This window comes from Harmonia axyridis, chromosome 1 (genome assembly GCF_914767665.1).
Source record: "Harmonia axyridis chromosome 1, icHarAxyr1.1, whole genome shotgun sequence".
Classification (NCBI taxonomy): Eukaryota; Metazoa; Arthropoda; class Insecta; order Coleoptera; family Coccinellidae; genus Harmonia; species Harmonia axyridis.
The window spans coordinates 36,626,084-36,648,202 of record NC_059501.1 but is presented as its reverse complement, the minus strand read 5'-3'; the positions used below and the strand labels follow the sequence as shown (position 1 = coordinate 36,648,202).

At 32.2% G+C, this 22,119-nt stretch overlaps 1 protein-coding gene across 4 annotated transcripts in view; it reads left to right on the top strand.

The window, feature by feature from the left end:
• The window catches only part of LOC123682927 (sodium channel protein 60E-like), a 194,106-nt gene that overhangs the window by 94,351 nt on the left and 77,636 nt on the right, over window positions 1–22,119 (top strand). For all 4 annotated transcript variants that reach the window (XM_045621781.1, XM_045621762.1, XM_045621771.1 and 1 more), the window contains exon 11: window positions 20,938–21,043. In XM_045621781.1, the coding sequence (XP_045477737.1) occupies window positions 20,938–21,043 (106 nt within the window). The remainder of the gene's footprint in view (window positions 1–20,937; window positions 21,044–22,119) is intronic.

Genomic DNA, 22,119 nt, shown 5'->3' with positions numbered 1-22,119 from the left:
TCGGTTCATTATATTCAATAATATTATATTAAGGATGATTGCCGCATACCTCATTTCGTGATTAACACCTTAGATATATCTTTCACTATTGCCATCATTATTATTATTCTTATACGATTTATACGCACTGACATTAGAAGTATCACATCGAAAAAAAAATAACTCGGTGGACTTTATTTTGGATATGTGCAAGTCATATAACTATTAAGAATCAGTGAAACGATTACATTTTCATTAAATTTTATCAGCCTTTCATAAAAATAATTATATTATGACGACTTTGTAGCTGAATAAAATCTCATACACGTCTAGGTATCGACAAAATAAGATGTCTACTTGTAACAACTTGTTCCAGCAACGCGAATTGACTGTGCTAACTGAATCAACTTTCTGAAGTCTGTGTAGGTTAGTTCGAATCAGACAGTCTCCTCCCCATCATATATCACACATATTCAATGGGATTTAAATCCTGTGAATGGGGTGGCCACCGCAAAACGTTAGCGTAAGCTCATTGGAAAAAGTTCGACGGGCGCTGTCTCGCTGAAAAAGGACGTCTTGGTGGCCATCTAGATAGTAGACAGGAGAGTTGTTTGTAGGACATCGCAACATAACGTGCAGCTATCATGCTGGCCGAATAAAGAGAAGTAGTGATTGACTTTCATAGGCAATACTAATAGTCACCCAAATCATTAATCCAACAACTAGCTGATCGTAGAAATTATGAAATTGTCTCGAATTTATGGCGATATATGGCCAATATATGAAGAATATGGCGATATAGTGCACCTATTGTCTACCTTCTGCTCCTAACTATTGTTCAGCGACTTAAAGTTTAGTAGCAAAATGGTCTCGTAGAGCGAATTGCCTGAAGCGCCTATCTTGACGTTCTGTGGTACGCCTGGATTGGCCAGTTGGTCTTAGTCGTGTTTCTCTATATTTATTTATACATACACAACACTAGTGCTTTCCGATCATTGCAGTACAATTAACACGATGGCCAATTTCACCAAAGTACAACCCAATATTGTAGTAAAGCGGATATTTGGAAATTATTGAAATTATTGCAATTATTATGCAGAGGAAATATACGTTAAATTCAACAGAGCGATCGCGACTTGTGTAAACTGATCTTATCTTAGAATAAGGATGTTTTATTTTTCAATCAATACTTTTTTTAGTTACCGTCTCACGACGTTGGTGAAATTGATATATTTTTTACGGATAAGAAAAATAATTTAGATATGGGGAAATCTTGACTTATCTGAGTTCGATACATGCGAAAAACCGTCTGGGTCGTTCTCAAGATGACGCAGCAAAAAGGTCTTAGGCGGAGTTGAAGTATGTTTCTTGCTGAGATCGACAGAAAAATGTAGTTTGAAGTAGAGGTAAGGACTCTTATTGAAAAAAGATAAAAAATGTTCTAACCAATGATCTAATTGACATGGTATCTTGAGGAATTGTTGGGGCAGTCTTAGATAAGTACGATGTTACGATTTTTGGAGAGGTCGAAAGAAGAAATCAGTATCGTTAGCAGTGACGGCTCGTCAGGGTCGGCAGGGTCGGCCGGGCCGACCCAAAAATTATTGGGAAATAGAAAATAATTCTAGATATTCAATTCATTGAAACTCAATCGGAGTTATCGACTTCGATATCCAAATTCCCTCGGTAATGAATATTTCCACTCAGAACAGGAAAATATAACTTATACCGGCCAATATTTTCTTTCGGACCACCTAATATTCGATTTCCAAAGCATCCAGCGTTGTTATTCCCTTTCATAAATTGTAACAAACCACAATCGTAAATGGTTACTTTTCGTAACATCACCCCAAACAAGTTATTTCAGAATTGTACGTAACACCGTAACATTAGGTCTGAAATGTAACACAAATGTTACAATTATACAATTGCAACTCCTGAAATGTCACGTTAGGTCGGCCAAGAGCCGATGGCGGAACCAACGCTACCGAGAGCACTACGTAAAGGAAAAGATACTACGACATACGCCCAGAATACGACCACTCAGTAGAACGGCACAACAACTCGATGTTAGGTCGCTTCCCAATACACAGGGTCGGCTGGCCGGTTATCCTATTGCAGAGCGTCAAGCAGCAACTTTTCACAGTTTATTTCAAATATTTGATAATTAAATGAATGGTTAATTATGAGACATTATGTCTTAATCAGAAAAGAACTTATTTATGCCGTTCGATAGTAGCTATTGAATTTCAGATCATGAAAATATAATTAATATATTCAAATGAATGGTTAATTATGGGATATTACGTCTTAATCAGAAAAGAACTTATTTATGCCGTTCGATAGTAGTTAGGTATTGATTTTCTGATCATGAAAATATAATTAATATATTCCTAACTTTGAAAACATCCTGATTTCAAAAGTTCTGTAATTCGCGCCTTATTCTTGGCCTTCCGGCCCGAATAATCACAATTGAACTACCACGCTAGTGTGAATTGAAAAAAAAAATATATATATATATATATATATATATATATATATATATATATATATAAATATATATATATATATATATATATATATATTGTTATGGAATGGTATTATCAACTTATAAAATCAATGAGAATACATTACCAGACTCTATCCTTCGGAAACTACAGTAAATTCATCAAATAGATAATAAATTTTAACTTGATATGATCCAATAATTTTAAAGAAAGTAGAGTAACTTTATTCATTTATTCCATTCAATTGCACATTATAAAAGTAGCATAAATCCAATATTTCTAAAGTTCTATATCAATATTCATTCAAAGCATCTCAGGATCTGAAACAAAATGAAAATATTAATAAAGTTCAATTTGATAAAATCAACAAAAGATATTCAACTCAAGTATCAGGAACCATTTATATATCATGTAAATAATGTTAAAAGAGTCAAAAGACTGAATATTCAATTTTCATTCAAAATGATAAAAAATAATCATTTATTTTATATTTCCTATGTTAATTTTCATGAAATAGCTTGTGATCTAGTGAATTACATCTAGATACAATCTCAAAAATGTAATATTAGCTGAAATTCCTAATAAAATTGTAAAAAATGGATAGGGATAGGATATCGAATGATAAATCAGGGATTCTAAAGTAATTAATGTCTCAAACATACAAAAATGTATATATTTCTTTAGATTATAGTATAATTTAAAAATAAGTAGTAGATTTTAGGAGTTATAGATAGAAATCTTTGAATATTAGGCCAAAGAAAGTGAATATTAGAAAAATTTCCAAATTGTATATAGAATATTTGAAAATTTTGTAACTTCGAATCGACCGAATGCAACATATGTGGTACCAAAAGATGCGGAAAAAAATGAAGAAATTAACTAGATCAAGATTGAAGAAGGAAAACTTACCTCAAAAGAGAAAATTGCGAAAGCATCATATTTGAAAAATTTTTTGACATCCAAGGCAATCTTGATTTCAAGAAAAAATTGAAAATCTATATAAAGCCCAGCCGAATGACAGCTAGTCAGTCAGTAAAAAACCATTGTTGAGAGCACGTCACCTGACTCAAGAAATTTACCTGAAATAATTGATAAACGAAAGAATTTATTTACGAAAATTTGCAAGATATTAAAATTGTTAAATACGTACCTGAAAATCATTGTGAGAAGAAGTGGAAAATTATTTAATCAATTTCAAGAAGAAATTTCCCTGGATTCAAGCAAGTTGAAGCAATATCAAATGGAAAATGGATTCAAAACAATGCAACTGAATTAATACAAATCAAGGTTATAATCCATTCGAGGTTAGGAGCATAGAAGACGATACCATACCATAACATAGAACACTGATGAGGTCGATGAAGATTTAAATACGTAAATATAAGATTGATTAATATAAATTTAGTTATTAGATAAGAATTTCTTTATAGTTAGTGAATTTCGAAAATATTAATTAAATTAAAAAAAATATATAATTGAATTTGAATGAACCCTCCTGAGATATATAGTCGGTGCAAAATTATAAAATATAATTTCAAATTTAGTTATTGGATCTAATCAATTTAAATCAAATTAACAACAACATAATCTCAACTTGAATATATACGATCCATAACAATTGGCGCCCAACGTGGGGCTGATATAAAGTCAATTACAGCATTATTATATTAATTCAATTACAGCATTATTTAAAAAAAAAAAAAAAAATTTCAAATTAATACATAATTGTTGGAATCATATCATTGATTATTCAATAAAAAATGGAAACAAGAAGTAAAACGAAAATTGGAGAAAAAGGGGATGAAGAAGAAAATGCAAGAGGAAATATGGAAATAAATGAAGAAAATAGAAAAGAACTGAATTTATGGGATATAATGAATGCAATAAAAAAATTAGAAGAAAATTGGAGTGAAAAATTAGAAGATTGTTCGAAAAGTTTAGAAGAAAATTTGAGTAAAAAATTTGAAGATTGTTCGAAAAGTTTAGAAGAAAATATGAGTAAAAAATTTGAAGATCCGTCAAAAATATTGGATAAAAATTTGAAAGAAATTAAAGAAGAAAAGAAAATTCATTTGGCAGATAATATAATTGAAATGGATAAAAAAATTGGGGATAGATTAATGATTTCCAAGGAAATGTTATATACCAAAAGAAATAAAGTACAAAAAGAATCTTCAACTGAATTAGATACAGAAAGAAAAATATATGAAGAGAATTTGGAGATTTGTGAAACTGGAGTTCACAATCTAACAGAAGGAAATCTGAGTATTATATATAATGATATTGAAAAACAAAATGAGCAACTAGAAGTCAATAAGATTGAGATGTATAAAATTGCAAGAATTCAAAATGAGAAATCGAATGAAAAATTGAAAATTGTAGGAGAGATCAACATGAATTTCAATGAAAAATTAATAAATCAGTATACAGCACCTTTAATAGAATTTTCAGAAAATAAAAACAAGATTGACCAAAATATATATGAGCTAGGAAATCCACAAAATTCAATAGAAGACAAATATTATGAAAATAAAGAGATAATTCTGAATTATAACAGTATAAGGGATACTCAAGCAAAACCATCAGAACGATACATTCAAGAAGTAGTGAAATATTCAAGAAAATTTGTCAATGGAGAACAAAACCAATGGGATATACAATTAAACAGAGTGGAATTTTTGTTGAATACAATGCATAATGCAATTAATGAAGAAACAAATTTATATTCAATTAAACAAGAAAGAAATTGTTACAGAACAAGTCATATAAATAATGAAGACATCATGAAGAAGGTAAAAGTAAGATTGAAAAAGAATAGAAAAAGATACAGAAAGAAAATGGAGAGAATGAATAGAAGGAAATATGTGAAGTTTAAAAAAAAAAGAGATTTGGTTATTGTACGATTCCACAGGGTAACAGACAAGCGGAATAAGATTTGTGCGAAATTAAAAACTCCATTTGAGGGACCATATATAATAGATAATGAGAATGGTTTGAATAGTTATGTATTAAAAGAATTAGAAACAGAAAGAAAAAGAGGAATTTTTCATATTAATGATTTATATGAATTCATCCAGACAACGAATGAAAGTTAATTTAAATTTCAATCAAATTTCAAAATGTTGGAGAAATTTTAATATTTTAAATTTTATATTGAAAATAAAAAATTTCAAATATTAAATTTGGGGAATTGTTATGGAATGGTATTATCAACTTATAAAATCAATGAGAATACATTACCAGACTCTATCCTTCGGAAACTACAGTAAATTCATCAAATAGATAATAAATTTTAACTTGATATGATCCAATAATTTTAAAGAAAGTAGAGTAACTTTATTCATTTATTCCATTCAATTGCACATTATAAAAGTAGCATAAATCCAATATTTCTAAAGTTCTATATCAATATTCATTCAAAGCATCTCAGGATCTGAAACAAAATGAAAATATTAATAAAATTCAAGTTCAATTTGATAAAATCAACAAAAGATATTCAACTCAAGTATCAGGAACCATTTATATATCATGTAAATAATGTTAAAAGAGTCAAAAGACTGAATATTCAATTTTCATTCAAAATGATAAAAAATAATCATTTATTTTATATTTCCTATGTTAATTTTCATGAAATAGCTTGTGATCTAGTGAATTACATCTAGATACAATCTCAAAAATGTAATATTAGCTGAAATTCCTAATAAAATTGTAAAAAATGGATAGGGATAGGATATCGAATGATAAATCAGGGATTCTAAAGTAATTAATGTCTCAAACATACAAAAATGTATATATTTCTTTAGATTATAGTATAATTTAAAAATAAGTAGTAGATTTTAGGAGTTATAGATAGAAATCTTTGAATATTAGGCCAAAGAAAGTGAATATTAGAAAAATTTCCAAATTGTATATAGAATATTTGAAAATTTTGTAACTTCGAATCGACCGAATGCAACATATGTGGTACCAAAAGATGCGGAAAAAAATGAAGAAATTAACTAGATCAAGATTGAAGAAGGAAAACTTACCTCAAAAGAGAAAATTGCGAAAGCATCATATTTGAAAAATTTTTTGACATCCAAGGCAATCTTGATTTCAAGAAAAAAATTGAAAATCTATATAAAGCCCAGCCGAATGACAGCTAGTCAGTCAGTAAAAAACCATTGTTGAGAGCACGTCACCTGACTCAAGAAATTTACCTGAAATAATTGATAAACGAAAGAATTTATTTACGAAAATTTGCAAGATATTAAAATTGTTAAATACGTACCTGAAAATCATTGTGAGAAGAAGTGGAAAATTATTTAATCAATTTCAAGAAGAAATTTCCCTGGATTCAAGCAAGTTGAAGCAATATCAAATGGAAAATGGATTCAAAACAATGCAACTGAATTAATACAAATCAAGGTTATAATCCATTCGAGGTTAGGAGCATAGAAGACGATACCATACCATAACATAGAACACTGATGAGGTCGATGAAGATTTAAATACGTAAATATAAGATTAGATTAATATAAATTTAGTTATTAGATAAGAATTTCTTTATAGTTAGTGAATTTCGAAAATATTAATTAAATTAAAAAAAATATATAATTGAATTTGAATGAACCCTCCTGAGAAATATAGTCGGTGCAAAATTATAAAATATAATTTCAAATTTAGTTATTGGATCTAATCAATTTAAATCAAATTAACAACAACATAATCTCAACTTGAATATATACGATCCATAACAATATATATATATATATGTGTGTGTGTGTGTGGCCGACCCACATCTCGAGGGCACGAGCCGTCACTGATCGTTAGGGTCTCTTATTGAGAAGGGTTGAGAATTAGAACGCCGGTCGCGAAACCGGATTTAGATTGAAACAATTTCTTTTGGAGATCAGAGTAATTTTTTTAATGTTGAATCAAAAAATAAAGGAAATTTAGTAGATGATAGAGAGTTGAAGGAATTTTAAGTTGTTTTGGAAGAAGGAATTGTTTTAACTCTAATTAACTTAATTAGGTCAGAAATAGTAAAATAGGAATTTTCTGGGATGAAGTTTAGAATTTGTTTTGGAATAAATTAGGTAAGATCGGAGTTCGCGGATCGGGAGTGAAGTGTTATATAAGGAATTACACGTTTCGAGTGAACAGTTTGAAAATATTAAAACTAGGTTTAGGCAGAGCCTAAAATACCCACCTAGCATCGTGGGATAAGGGCAAGTTTTTTGGCTATTTAATTTTTATTTTATTTGTTGATGTTTGAATGTTTTTTCGATGAAAATAAGTTAATTTGAGTAGTCCCGATTCTCCCAAATTCAGAGTTGGTATTTTGTTTCTTTTGTTTGAATAACAGATTATTTAAGACATTTTTTGTTTTTCATATAAAATTTTGGCCGTTGAGTCAACATAGAAATTTCAGGGATATTGTAACTTCGCTTATTTTTTATTTTTCTTTATTATATTTAGTTTTAAAATTTAAATCGATTTTCATTGACCCAGTAAACTAATCCTGTCCCTAGAGAAAGAAAGTCAAATAAAAAGACCTGTCCATTGAAGCGACGGGCCGAACTCACACATAACATCTTTGTGAATTTACATAATTATTAATTCTCCGAGACCTCTGGAAAGCCGCTCTTCCAGGGGTCAAAAGAACATCTCAACCGGAGATGAGTGAACGATTGGTCAACTTTCCCTGACCAACTCGTTTCATGACAATATCTCGATAGGCAACAATTCTACACCTGTCAACATCGGTAACATAGTAATAATTGTATGAAGAATCAGAAGAATGCGGTGTATGAAACCTGAATAGTACATTCCTCTTCAGTTACGTATTGTCCGGCCATTGTCTTTTAAGTCATAGTTAAGTCTAATGAAATTTCTCGTTCGAAGACGTCTTCCTTCAATAATATTGTTCTAAAAATTGTGAAAACAATTGCGTTATGCATTGTCACTATTTCGATAAAAGAACGAGCAAAATTTCGATAACATTTCAGATTAGTCTTGACAATTTGAACGTACTGATATCGCCTTGTTCCATAAAAGAAGCTCACAAAAAATAATGGAGCATATTCAGCCGATTTGTTTCAAATCCAATTTCCGATGATCTATGGTAAAAAAAAAATTGGTTGTCCGGGAATGATCACATACGAGAACAAACTGAAGTCGAATGTTAACAGGTTCCTGGTAATATAATAAATAGCCCGAAATACAGAGCAACAGCGAACAAGATGTAGCTAGTCGACCATAAATGTTTTCACGCTCGTATAGTCTTCCAAGCATCGATTCCGAAAGCTAAAGTTCAATTCGTGAGGATCCAAATGGAAGACATTTTCATTCTCGCATTTATCAAGCTAAAGAGGTTAACACTTGTCGAATTATTTCAGAACAGGGGTTGAGGTTTTGCGGATTAAAATATGAAATATTTATTCTTCATTCTCTGATATCATTCTCCAAAAGAGAACCGGGAATGGATTATCCAAAAAACCCGCTAAAAGGGTTTCTTTTTATCACAATGTTGGCACCACTAACCTTTATGTCGTTTATACCAGAGGAAGTTTAGAGGTTGTTTGGAAAATGAAAAATAAATCTTCACAGGATATTTATGGCTTTCCATTAAAAGTGCACAAAAAAATTAATTCAATATTAAACGTATTCAACCCCAGACATCATGAACGATTGCTTTCAGCAAGGCTTCTTTCCTGATGAACTAAAGATCGCAAGGGTAATGAAAAAAGACGACAAAAAAATATATGAGAATTATAGACCGATATCGATTGTGCTAGCTCAAAAATCTTCAAATCTTACTTATGAATGTTCTGGAATTTTGTTCACGTGTTTGGAGTTCTAAGAGTTCTTTAAGAGGAAATTTGAACTGTTACAGGGTAAACCGTTTTCTTTTCAATTCGTTTTCCTAAATTGTGAGTTGTTTACTGACTCAAAAAATTTTTTTTACCAGAATCTGTTTGTAATTCTGGATGGAAGTTCATTGAAACCATTCCATTTGGTTGTGATTGACCTGGTTGTAATTTTTGAGTCTATTTGTGTTATTGATAGTTATTTTCAGATCCCTGAAGATGGTGGAGGTAATCGACCGAAAGCTTGGAAATTTAAGACAATAAGGAGATAGAGCTTAATTGTATTATTACTACAACCGATATTCCTTTTAGTTTAATTGACTTTAATCGATATGCTTGCATGGTCCTTCAAATGTTCTAAGAACCAGAGTGATCTAGTTTCTTTGAAGCAATTCCTTGCTTAGATATTAACAAGATGCATTCAGAAAGGAAATATCGACAACCACGGCCATGGTATATATCATCGAATTTATCATGGAGGCATTGGATGATGCAGAGGAAGTGATGTTGACTAGAGCGTTTGATAGTGTTAACAATATTTCTGAGCAAATTGGAATATATTGGTATGTAAGGTCCAGTTCTGGGTGTATTGAATTCTTTCTCGGTGAAAGCAATCAAGTGGTAAATTTGGATGGAGAGAGTCGTTCATGATGAAAATTTCATGAAGATTATCCTGTGGATCAGTGCTTGGACTAATTTAATTCTTGATCTATATCGATTACCTGGTACCTATGTAATGTTGCTGTGGATGATTCAATATTTTTGAATAGAGGCTAAAACGTGTATATACTCATTGATATAAACAGTAAATCGGGAAATACTATCCATACAACAAAATTTCTACATAATAATAATAATAATGCAGGGTATCTCGTGAAGACGTTAAACTTGATGAGAATATAGATCAAAAGCTACCCTACTTGCTTTGAAAAGAACCCCCATTATGAAAGTCTTCGTTGTCGTGATATTTTTTGAATCCTTGTCCCCGAAATAGAGCGTCTTTCATGTCGTCACGGTGTCTGATGTCTACATTTCTATTAATTTTCTTCGAAATATGATGGTATAAGGTCATAAAAAAATGAGGAGCTCGTTTATTCATGCACAAATTGTACCCTAAGAGCTCGCATAACTGCATATTGGTATATATTTTGTCTTGATCGATGAGACCTGCCAAGAATGTTTTTTTCGAAATCTGGTTTAAATTTCTTATGTTTCTGATGAAGTAAACAATACCAAATTCTGCACGAATTTTGGAATGTTCATTCTCAACTCAACTGGATCTGTAGACGCGTCCGCATTGGGTGATTTGTTTTCAATATTCTTCCCGAATTTTCTAAGGTTTTGTTGATGGGATCAGCTCGAAAATTTTTAATTTCCTATTTCAATATCAACATCCAGAAACCCAACTCCGTAGTCACGAAAATATGGTTTTTTTATGTGATCAACATGAAATATTGCACGAGGCTTTGAATTGACATTCTACATCCATTTGGATGTTGTATTTACAACATCCGAAACATTCGAGATACGATCCAATCCTGAAAATTCAAATTTAACTGGCTCGAAATTCGAAAATTGTAGCTACAAACCTTTTGACCGAACGATTGGTAATAAGGTTGAATATGGTTCTGATGATTTAGTGATAAATATGGAAGAAGAAGGACTTAAGACCTCATCGTGAAAATAGTTAACTTAGCATTATCTATTAATAGACCTACATGAGAAAAGTGAACTTTAAGAATCAAACACACCCGATATAGCAATCTACAAACAACCAGGCATATAGTAACATAACTGAAAGATCAATATTGAGATAGGCGTATGATGTCACGAGAAAAGATGAGAATACAGTTATTATGTAGAGAAATATGTACCAGAAGTATCTTATAGGAAAAAGTAGTTCAAGGAAAGTATAAATTACTAAACTCCTTTCATAATCCTACACATACATACAACACTGTTTGCGGTCTTCATTCTTCCTTGTGATATCCTGTACCCATCTAAATACAGAGAGGGCCATTGAAAACGAAACAGCGGCTCTGTAGGTCGGCAGAACCGAGTTATATAAAAACGCTCGGACACGTCAACAACATTTTCGAGGGGGACATCGTTCGCGATGAAATTCACCCGAAATACATTCCATCCCTCGGAGCTGTGACCGCCACCCCTAAATTTTTAAATGGCACCATATGGCAAGTGATACCTCATTTGAAAGGTAGTTTCCTTCTTAATATCAAACAACAAAAATAAATAAATTCTATCGATTCGTTTTCGAGATATAGGAACTTGAAGTTGGGAAATAACTTTTTAATCACTCAATCGTTACCATGAAGAGCACTTGAAATTTCAACAAGTTTTTAGATAGAATGTTTCCTGGAAATTGGATTGGAAGAAGAGGCGCTATAGGGTGGCCAGCCAGATCACCAGATTTAACCCCACTCGACTTTTTCCTGTGGGGTCACTTGAAAAACAAAATCTATGCAACCGAACCAGAATCTCTGGAAGATTTACGACGTAGAATTATTGAAGAATGCCGTCGAATAACGCCGGAAATGCTACGAAATGTGAGGTCTCATTTTGAACAGAACTTGTACTATTGTATGGAAATGGGTGGTGAACAGTTAGATCATTTAATTCCTTGACAATGATAATTATCTTTAAACAGTTGCAATGTTAGATCTTATTTTTATTGATTGAGTGAATAAAAAGTTATTTCCCAACTTCAAGTTCCTATATCTCGAAAACGAATCGATAGAATTAATTTATTTCTGTTGTTTGATATTGAGAAGGAAACTACCTTTCAAATGAGGTATCACTTGCCATATGGTGCCATTTAAAAATTTAGGGGTGGCGGTCACAGCTCCGAGGGATGGAATGTATTTCGAGTGAATTTCATCGCGAACGATGTCCCCCTCGAAAATGTTGTTGACGTGTCCGAGCGTTTTTATATAACTCGGTTCTGCCGACTTACAGAGCCGCTGTTTCGTTTTCAATGGCCCTCTCTGTATTTTGCATCTTCATGGAAAAGACAGAAATGAATTAAAGGCTAAATGTCAACTGAGACATGGATTCCCATTGGGGCAAAGGAGTGATAGTAGTAGTAATACATATTTCGTATATCATTGACCAATTCCTGGAGCTATTTGGTTTAGTTTATTTTTAATTTTTGCTTCACGTTAAATGAAGTCAGCACTCCAGAGTACGTAGTTTTCAGTTCTATAGCACTATTCTCTTCCAAGGAGCCCTAAAACGCAACGTATATTCATTAGAGCTGAAATTACTATGTAACATCTGACGTCCCAACCCAAATAACAATACCATATTTCTTCAAAATTGGACTGGTAGAAAGCGAAATATTGAAATCCTAATACGAGTAGAGCATGTTATCCGAAAGAGCCTGAATTTGTGGAAAATACATCCACTTTAATCCAAATATACATGCCAAATTTCATCAAAATAGAATAGGAAATTTCATGAAAATCGGTAGAACAACGCTTTCCTTTTATATGAAAAACTGAATTTTGTAGGGGGTGATCTACATTTGGAACTAAATGCTGATAAAAATTTTCATCAAATATTAAGAAACGAATAAGACTAAGGATGAGAAATAGAAGTTGAAGTTGTTGCATGGATGTGCACCGACAGACCAACCAAAATTGTAGTTTGAAACGTGTTCCATGCCAGGAAATGTTGAAATTAGTGGCCACATTTTTTAATTCCAAAAATGACCACAACGTCAGAGCTGTAACGAGGACTGATTAATAGTGATTCGAGTAAACACTCACCACTAGAGAATAAGGGCTTCAAGCACTAAGCACTTCATTAGGGCAAACTGGTGAAGGTGAAATTCAGTTGGAATTAATATTTTACCTATTCAATGTTCATTATATTTCAAAGTCAACAATCTGAAGAGAAATATCAGAATAAAAATGTTTAAGCAAGACAAGGATAAAAGAGAACAATTTGAAGTCTGCGTTAAAAATGGATTTTGAACTTTTAATGCTTTAAGTTTCATTTATGGAAAAATTATTGATTTTAATTGAATGTAAGTACCAACTGAATTATACCAATGATTGTTATTTGTTAACCTATATAAATTGATAGAATATCAAATAGCGGAGACCTGTCTTTTTCGTCTACAACAATACAACTCGCCTAATGTCAAAGAAAAATTTCAGAGCAATATATTATATAGTTCTAATTTATAAGTAATAATTTTCCTTCTATGAATAGTAACATATTAATTCTTATGTTTTTTGAAGCCCAACTGTCTAGAAGTCCTAGAAAACTGAAGTAACATGCTTCAAGAGTTTTCAATTCTCATTCATCCAACGGAATATTTAATCAATTAATATTCGAATTGACGAGTTGGTTTTGTAAAATATAAAAAATTCGAAAATTTATCATTTAAATTTGCGGAATCTTGAAGGTAGAATCAAATTAAAGTAGAATAATAGTGAATATAACGTTTAATTTCGGATTAAAGAAAGAATATTTGAAATACCATGTCAAAAACTGCAAAAAAATTAGATTTACATCTATTTTCATGAAAATACTTCGGAAATATTGGGTTCATAATGAAAATTAAGAAGGTAGATAGATAGATACTAACGAGCATTCAATCAAATTCGTGGTCAAGAGACTTGTGGAGAAATTATAGTTGATTTTCTGTGATTACGAGTAGCGCTGAGCTTATACCAAATCACTAACATTTGTTTACATACTTCGAATCTGGAAAGAATATGGTACAAGCTAAGCGCTACTTGTAAATACAGAAAAAAGTTGCCCACGATTTTAAATGAATTCTTGTTATATTTTTCTGTAGAATAAAACGTAATCATAAAAATAAGAATATTATTCAGAAAAGGGAGTAGTGATCGAATATTTGAATAATCCTCGGAAGTAATATCGTGAAGAAATCTAATTATATAAAAAGAATAGGTTGCTAAGTAATAGAGTAACAAGAAGTATGAATGCTAGTGGCAACAAAAATCCGAGTCAAAAACGAAAATATTTGCACCTGCACAAATGATTTCTGTTATAGAAATATTACTCGCTCTGCTCGCCGAAGGGGCTCCGCCCCTTGGACCCCGTCACTATGCCGGTAGATCCTTCACTGGGTATCCCTCTAGAAAATAAAAGATTTTTTTCGGAAACCTTGTATCGTTAGCTGATTTCAGACGATTCACTCGGTATACTATGCTGATTCTAGGGTGGAATTCTGTATGATTTTTTTTCCTAGAACATACCGTTTGGCCCTTGTTCACATGAAAATATTTGATGCAAATAACTTTCCATGACGACAAATCAAGGGCGGTCTTAGCCTTAAATTTTGAGGGGGTTCGCCGTTATGGGCTTCGAGTATTTCTATGGGACCAAATCCCAGATTATACCGATATCAAGCCTTACCTCTCAAAAATATTTATATTTAGATATTCATATGAATATTTATATAAGGCGTACAACTTTGCGTCCGCCGTTTTGCAATAGATGGCTGTAACGGTAAGTGGTAGTAGAATAGTTATTTATAATACAAGTGCAGAAGGCATTGATATTCTTCCACGAGTTCAAAATTTAAAAACGAGCCACGAAGTGGCGAGTTTTTGAATGAACGAGTGGTAGAATGAGCCTTCTGTTCGAGTATTATATATTATTTTCTCTAATTCATTGCATTCTTATTGAAATTAATGAAATATTTCCATAAATATCATTTAGTGATGTTTGGCTTGAAAAATGTTGGTTGGCAGAACTGATTTTTTTAAGGCAAATTGATGAATTGGCGGATAAAGCCGTGGCGGAAAGTTCGGAGTACCAACATATAATAATGAAATATAACCATGAAAACTGTGCTTTTCTGATATATTCTCGCACGATCTTGTTCCACAAGATGTGGAAGAATGAACGGAGTAACCATAGAATTAGAGAAATAAATATATCGTAGATGTCATACAATAAGTTTAGGTATTTGTGAACATAACGCCATTGACATGTTAGTCGATTTGTGTCTGCATCATAAAGTTATTCACGACTAACCATGTTAGCTTACGAGCCAAATTCTCGTCATTTGCGGGAGGTTTCAATTTTCTACTAAAATATGAAAAAATCCGCGGCTGAGGTTCATCGAATGCTTTCAAATACCTATAGTGAGAACGATATTGGTGGAAGAACGTACCAACGATATTGTTTATGTCTAGGTTTAGTTATTTTCTGGTACATCTGTAAAATGGCTTGTTCCGTTTGATTAAATAAATAAAGAAATAGATGAGTGGTTTCAACGCTTCAAGAATGGTGATTTTGATGTCGAAGACCAGCATCGCGGTGGAAGAGAGAAGTTTTTTGAAGATGCAGAATTGGAGGCAATAATTGATCAAGATTCATGTCAAACGCAACAATAATTGTAGGATCAATAGGAGTGACACTAAAAGCCATTTCAAAACGCCTGAAAGTCATAGGAATGACTCAGAAACAAGGAAATTGGGTGCGGTACGAGTTGAAGCCGCGAGGTGTTTGAACGACGTTTATTTACTTGTGAACAGCTGCTTGCAAGACAAAGACGGAAGGGGTTTCTGCATCGGATTGGGACTGGAGACGAAAAATGGGTTCATTACGATAATCCCAAGCGCATGAAATCATGAGGATATCCTGACAATGCTTCCACATCGACGGCCAAACCGAATATTCACGGTTCTAAGGTCATGCTCAGTATTTGGTGGGACCAGCTCGGCGTAGTGTATTATGACTGAGAGAATCACAGGCGATCGTTATCGAACGCAATTAATGCGTTTGTACCGAGCATTGGAAGACAAACCGCCGCAATACAACGAGAGAGAAGATGAATTGATTTTACTGCATGACAATGCTCGACCCCATGTTGCGAAAGTAATCAAGATATACTTGGAAACGTTAAAATGGGAATTCCTACCCCACAACCCTACCCGACGTATTCTCCAGACGTTGCTCCCACGGAATATCACTTGTTTCAATCAATAGCACATGGCCTGGCTGAACAACACTTCCGATCTTATGAAGAAGTAAAAACTTGGATCGATTTGTGGATCGCTTCAAAAGATGACCAGTTTTTTCAATTCGTACGCTGTCCGAAAGATAGAAGAAAGTAGTGACCAGCGATGGGCAATACTTTGAATTATAAATGTATAACCAGTTTTTTACAATAGAGCCTCGAATTTCGCAAAAAAAGTTTTACCCTTATGTATTTGTTGTATTATAATACCATTATTTACTTATCAGGGTTTTAACCATTCAGGTAGAAATTAAAAAAAAATTAGATTGTTTAATATGAAAAAAAGAAGACAATTGGCAACTACATCACAAAATCTAATTTGGTCTTTAAAATTTTGAACCCTTTGAAAACCTTGTAATCACAGCGTCCTCGTCAACATCAATGTCCCTATGAATGTTCAGGAGGACAAAATACTCCATAAAAATGGAAGCAAACTACTAAATATGTCGTTTTCCACTGAATCTTATTATTATCCTCTATGATAGAAAAACTTTATTCAAATCAACAGATTTTTCTCACACCAAAATATCACAGCGATATATATCGATATTTTACTCTTACATATTTCGATAGTGTCAGAAAATATCGATACAATATATAGATATCGATAGTTTTCTGACCTTTGCCCATCCCTAGTGTGGATTTGCCGAACGCAGTCATAACCATAAACAAAGATTTCTCTATGACCATAATTGTCAGTCAGACTCAGACGCATGTCTTAAAATTTTGTTCGAATATAAATCGTATATTGTATTCTTTAATAATGAATAAAAAATAACCGATATCAACCAAATTCTCAGATCTCATTTTTCCAGAAATGGCAATTTCTTTCTTTGAAGAATTTGGGAGAAATGAATAATCAAAATGTGAGCGTCAGTCTTTCAAGAAAGTTATTCATGCTTATAGGTTTGTAAAAATTTTTTAGAGAATATTGAATAATAATATAATCCCAACATTAAGATTTTAAATTAGCACATTTCTTCTTTATAGAGACATGTATGATGCATAAGTCCAAATTTAATTGATGATTGGGTGGGAAAAATTGACAAAAAAAGTTTATGTTTGTTAGTTAAGTTGTAATCCTTTTTATGGTCCTTTTTTTTGTTTATTTAATAGTTACAATAGACAATTATTAGCATATTTTTCTCTGAATTTCAACTTTGAAAGAAAATTTGTCATTTTATGTCTTGCCGATGAAAATATTGATATTCTTGTAAGTCAATTCAAAATGAATAATAGATATATTTTAAGGGCTATCATTCCATTGGATATTTACTTGTGAGCCCTAAAATGAAGTTACATTTATTCAATTGACTCATTAATAGAAATACTACCTGAAATAAAGAAATTGCATTCAATGTTTATTTTCAGTTTTGACAAATATTGAATTTACATAATCGTTCGATAAGATCTATGAAAAGACCTACAGTGAGATTTTTGTTTTAGGAATATTCAGTATAGCTGTAATAAACAAACTGAAAAGAGGCAGAATGAATAATAGATCTACCTTTCGGATATCCATATCTGAGAAATCAGGTTATAAGAAGTCCCTCATTTCCAAGGTTTATCAATACATTTTTCAGTTGAGCAGCAAATTATTCTTCTATTCCATATTTTGTGAAGAAATACAATATAATTACAACAATTTGAAGGACCTATTGGAAATTCCTGACGAACTAAGGGGTTTTTTAGTATCTGAAGATTGTATTGATGCTATGTTATAGAACGAGACTTGTGGCTCTGGGTTTTACTCAGAAGTGAATTAAACAGGGCAATTTATGTCCTATATAGTAAATAAAATTTTGATAGATATAAGTTTCAAAAGATCAACAACTGATCATAGTATTTACATAAATCAAAAAATAACTGGCTTACTATTGTTGCATTGTACGTGGATGACTTTTTTGTTTTAACTAATGTTAATTCTGAATGAATTTTCTGATAGAAAATTTTATGATAAAGAAATTAGGGGAAGCTAAAAAATGATTAGGGATGAATATTACTAGAAATTATGGAAAAGGTAGTAACGCTATCGATTATATTCTTCAAATATGTATTGCAATAATTCAACATGTCTGATTGTGAACATGTGAAAACTAAATTGAATTTTAATTCAACAAAAGAAAGTTGTAATGATGAACCATATAAGAAATTAATAGGTTTATTATGATAACATCTTTAGCAGTATTAACTAGTCCTGATATAGCATACTCTGTTAATTTCTTGAGTCAATTTAATAATTATCTCATTGTTGAACACTGGAAAAGTGCAAAACTCATTTCAAGATACAAAGATCATTGTTCAATTTTTACTTCAGTCAAAAGGAACTGAGTATTTGAAATCGGTACTAAAAGTGTATCGGCCAATACTATTGACCCATATTAGTGGATTCGATAACTACATTGACTTGATTTTTTCAAATGTTAACTTTGGATCTGAATCAATGAATAATTTAATTCTTACCAAAATGAAAAGCAATGAATAAATCAGTAGGATAGCATTTTTGAAATGGCCATATAGCACCTATTCCTATAACGATTAAAAGATTGGAAACTTTAGTGAACAAATAGGTAGGTATCAACATTTTTATACAAATTTGATCATTCATTCATGACATGGAAATTTTCAATAAATAGTTGCTTTTTAAAGTATTTTATACCTTCATTGAATTGCTGGAAAATTGATACCAATTTCGAAAGTGACTGCCATGTTAAATTCTTCATATACTGAATGATCCTTCAAAATTTATTTCTGTCGTAACATTTTGACTAGTATTTCAACTGATATATTCTATACGTCATTGAAATCAATATCTTCAAAGTACTATTCGAAAGACTTATAATGGAATTCAGAAAAATATGTCTTTCTCAATTTCATAGTCATATATGATATGATGCATAAGTCCAAATTTAATTAATTCACATCTAAAGTGAATGTTATTTTTAGAAATATTCAGTATAGCTATAATAAACCAACTAAAAAGAGACATAATGAATAGACTTGCCTTTCAAATACCCATGGCCTATGTTACCTCATAAGCAATTACCTACAATATCTTATCTTGGTGAAACCTTTTTGAGAAATCAGGTGATAAGTTTGAGAGTCTCTAATTTCCAAGGCTTATTGATACATGTTTCAGTTGAGCGGAATATAATATAACAGGGTATATATAGTTGAAATTATTAGTATGAAAGATTTGACTTATTCATTATAAATTCAACAGCACTGCACTCAAATTCTTCAAAAACGGAGTGATCACTTATATTTTTGCACTCCTCTGTCGTAAAAGTGTATATTTTAGATATTCAAAAAACTCATGGAAACTTTTGACTGTTATCTGACTAACTTGGCTCTTTTTTTCCAGTAATAAAGCCAATTGTGAATTATCTATAAGGAGTCTTTCTATCTGTTTAATACTGTTTCATAGTAGCATAACTTTTACTCCAATCCAAGACTGAATTGATGAATGAAGCTTCTGTTCTCTTTGGTAGTTCCATTTTCTGTCGCAATAAATTCAAATTCTCACGAAAGGAAATGTAGTTTTATAGATTGTGGAAAATAAACGAAAAATTCCTGAAATAAAGTAACATTCATCCAATTAATTCCAAATAATACAAACCCTTCAAACAAACCTGAATTGAGGAAAATGCATTCCATGATATAAATGTTCATTTCCAAATTTTGACAAATATCTATGGAATTTTTGATTCGCCGAAGACTTTGCATTTTATCTGTCGGCATTTATTTAAATATTGAATACAATTTTGGAAACTGCAAACTTTTTCAAGAACTTTCATATATCGAAATGGAATATTTATTATTAACATGACACTGACAGCCAAATTGTCCACAGATACCACAGAAATATGGGACTTGAAATGTCAAAATGATCCGAAACACCCCGTATACTCGAAAACCGCGGGGAAAATCGAAGGTTTGGGATTTTTCCCGGGATCTCCAGACGATTTTGAGGGGGGTCTTATTCTTGTCATTTTTGCTCTAGATGGTCCCGTTTGGGCTGTGATTTTACGTTTAAAGTTTGACGTATATGTGCAAGCGGTTTTATATATACTTAGATTTTGCGTTTTATTTTCTCTTTTTAAAATAAATCGATTTGTAATTGATATGATACTTAATAGAAAGGAATATATTTCAGCTTGAAGGGTTATATCAAATTTTCGCTCTCGATGGTATTATTAGCTGTTGAATGTTGGCATATTAATTATTCAAATATAAATATAACGCATCATTAAGTTCCCACAATAGCGCCAGCGCGAGATGTTTATCACTCTATTAAAAATATCAATACTCAGGAGCACATTGGGGATTACTATGGACAATAAACCTTTTGTTGAAATGATTCAATCACTAACCAATAAGCATTGCCATTAAAAAACCCCTGGGAGCACAAAAACGGTTCAAGTGCTTTCAAAATCTAAGCACAATGCGTTGACACTGATTTGCACAACGCTTCCTCCAATAGACTCGGAATCAAAAAATGAAATAAAAAGTAAACGTGTATTCAACGAAATTATTGATAATATATGAAAGATTACTGTAATTTCACTTTTTGTTACAGGTGGAACTTCACTGACTTTTTTCATTCGTTCATGATGATTTTCCGGATATTATGCGGCGAATGGATCGAGCCACTTTGGGACTGTATGAGAGCTGAAGCTGGAGAGGTAGGAAGAATGTTTGTCCGCATTTAAATAAGAGTTTCATTTCACCGTTTCGCTTATGTGACGTAAAACGCTGTTTACAAACCATTCACCAAGCAATATATAAGGGAACTGTAACAATATAAATTTTGAGCTCTTGCAAATGTAGGCTTGGTTAATCGATCGTCTAGAGGTATGATTCGATTACCTGGCCTTTCGTCTTTTTCTCCGTGACTTTGTTGGATTTGTAATAATTAAACTCTTTTCAATTATTTACATCTATTTACAAAGCCACACTTATACAGTACAAACTCAGTATTGAGAAGATCCTCATTACGTCTTAATCACAAGTTTCTCGCTACGGTACTGAATTTCGTCTTTAACTCTAGTTTGATTACTCGAAACGTCTTCGTTCATCACGTCTTCGTCGTACTTCAAGTTTTCGGTCGTCTCGTCTTTGATTTGTTCGCGACTCGTCTTTATCTAGTCCGCGAACCGTCTTTACGTCGTACGTCTTAAGTTGACCGACCGAACTTGTTCTGTCTCCCGTCTTAGACTTAAGTTAAACTGTACCGTCTGTACCCGTCTTCGGTTTAATCTGAACTGTGCTCTCTGCTGATTGGAACTACCCTCTCTCGAATATAGACCTCTCTCGGTTTGACCACACCCTTAGGGGAAGGTACCATCCCCCTAGTCCAATAAGGGCTTTTGCCGTACCGCCCCCAAATATTTTGGCGGATTCCTGGAAATCAAATATTCTAGAAGGACTAGAACCTGAGAAAAAGATGTAACACATCTGGCATAACCGTCTTGTTCTGAAACTTTTCCAACCCCAAAAATCTCTTAAGTTTTACAACCGACATGACACATTCTTCGACACCCCGAAGAATAACACATCCTTTTTACATTATGTACAATAACAATTCGTTCCCTGTAAATAAATTGAAACTGTCATGCCCTCGACACTGAAAGAAACTAATAGGTCTCCAAGCATCCGGTTGACCATCGCAATTATTTACAGGGAAACAATAAGTAACTGGATCCTACACAAATATCGATAAAAATTCCTCATCTTTTCCAGGATATCGAATTCAGTTTAA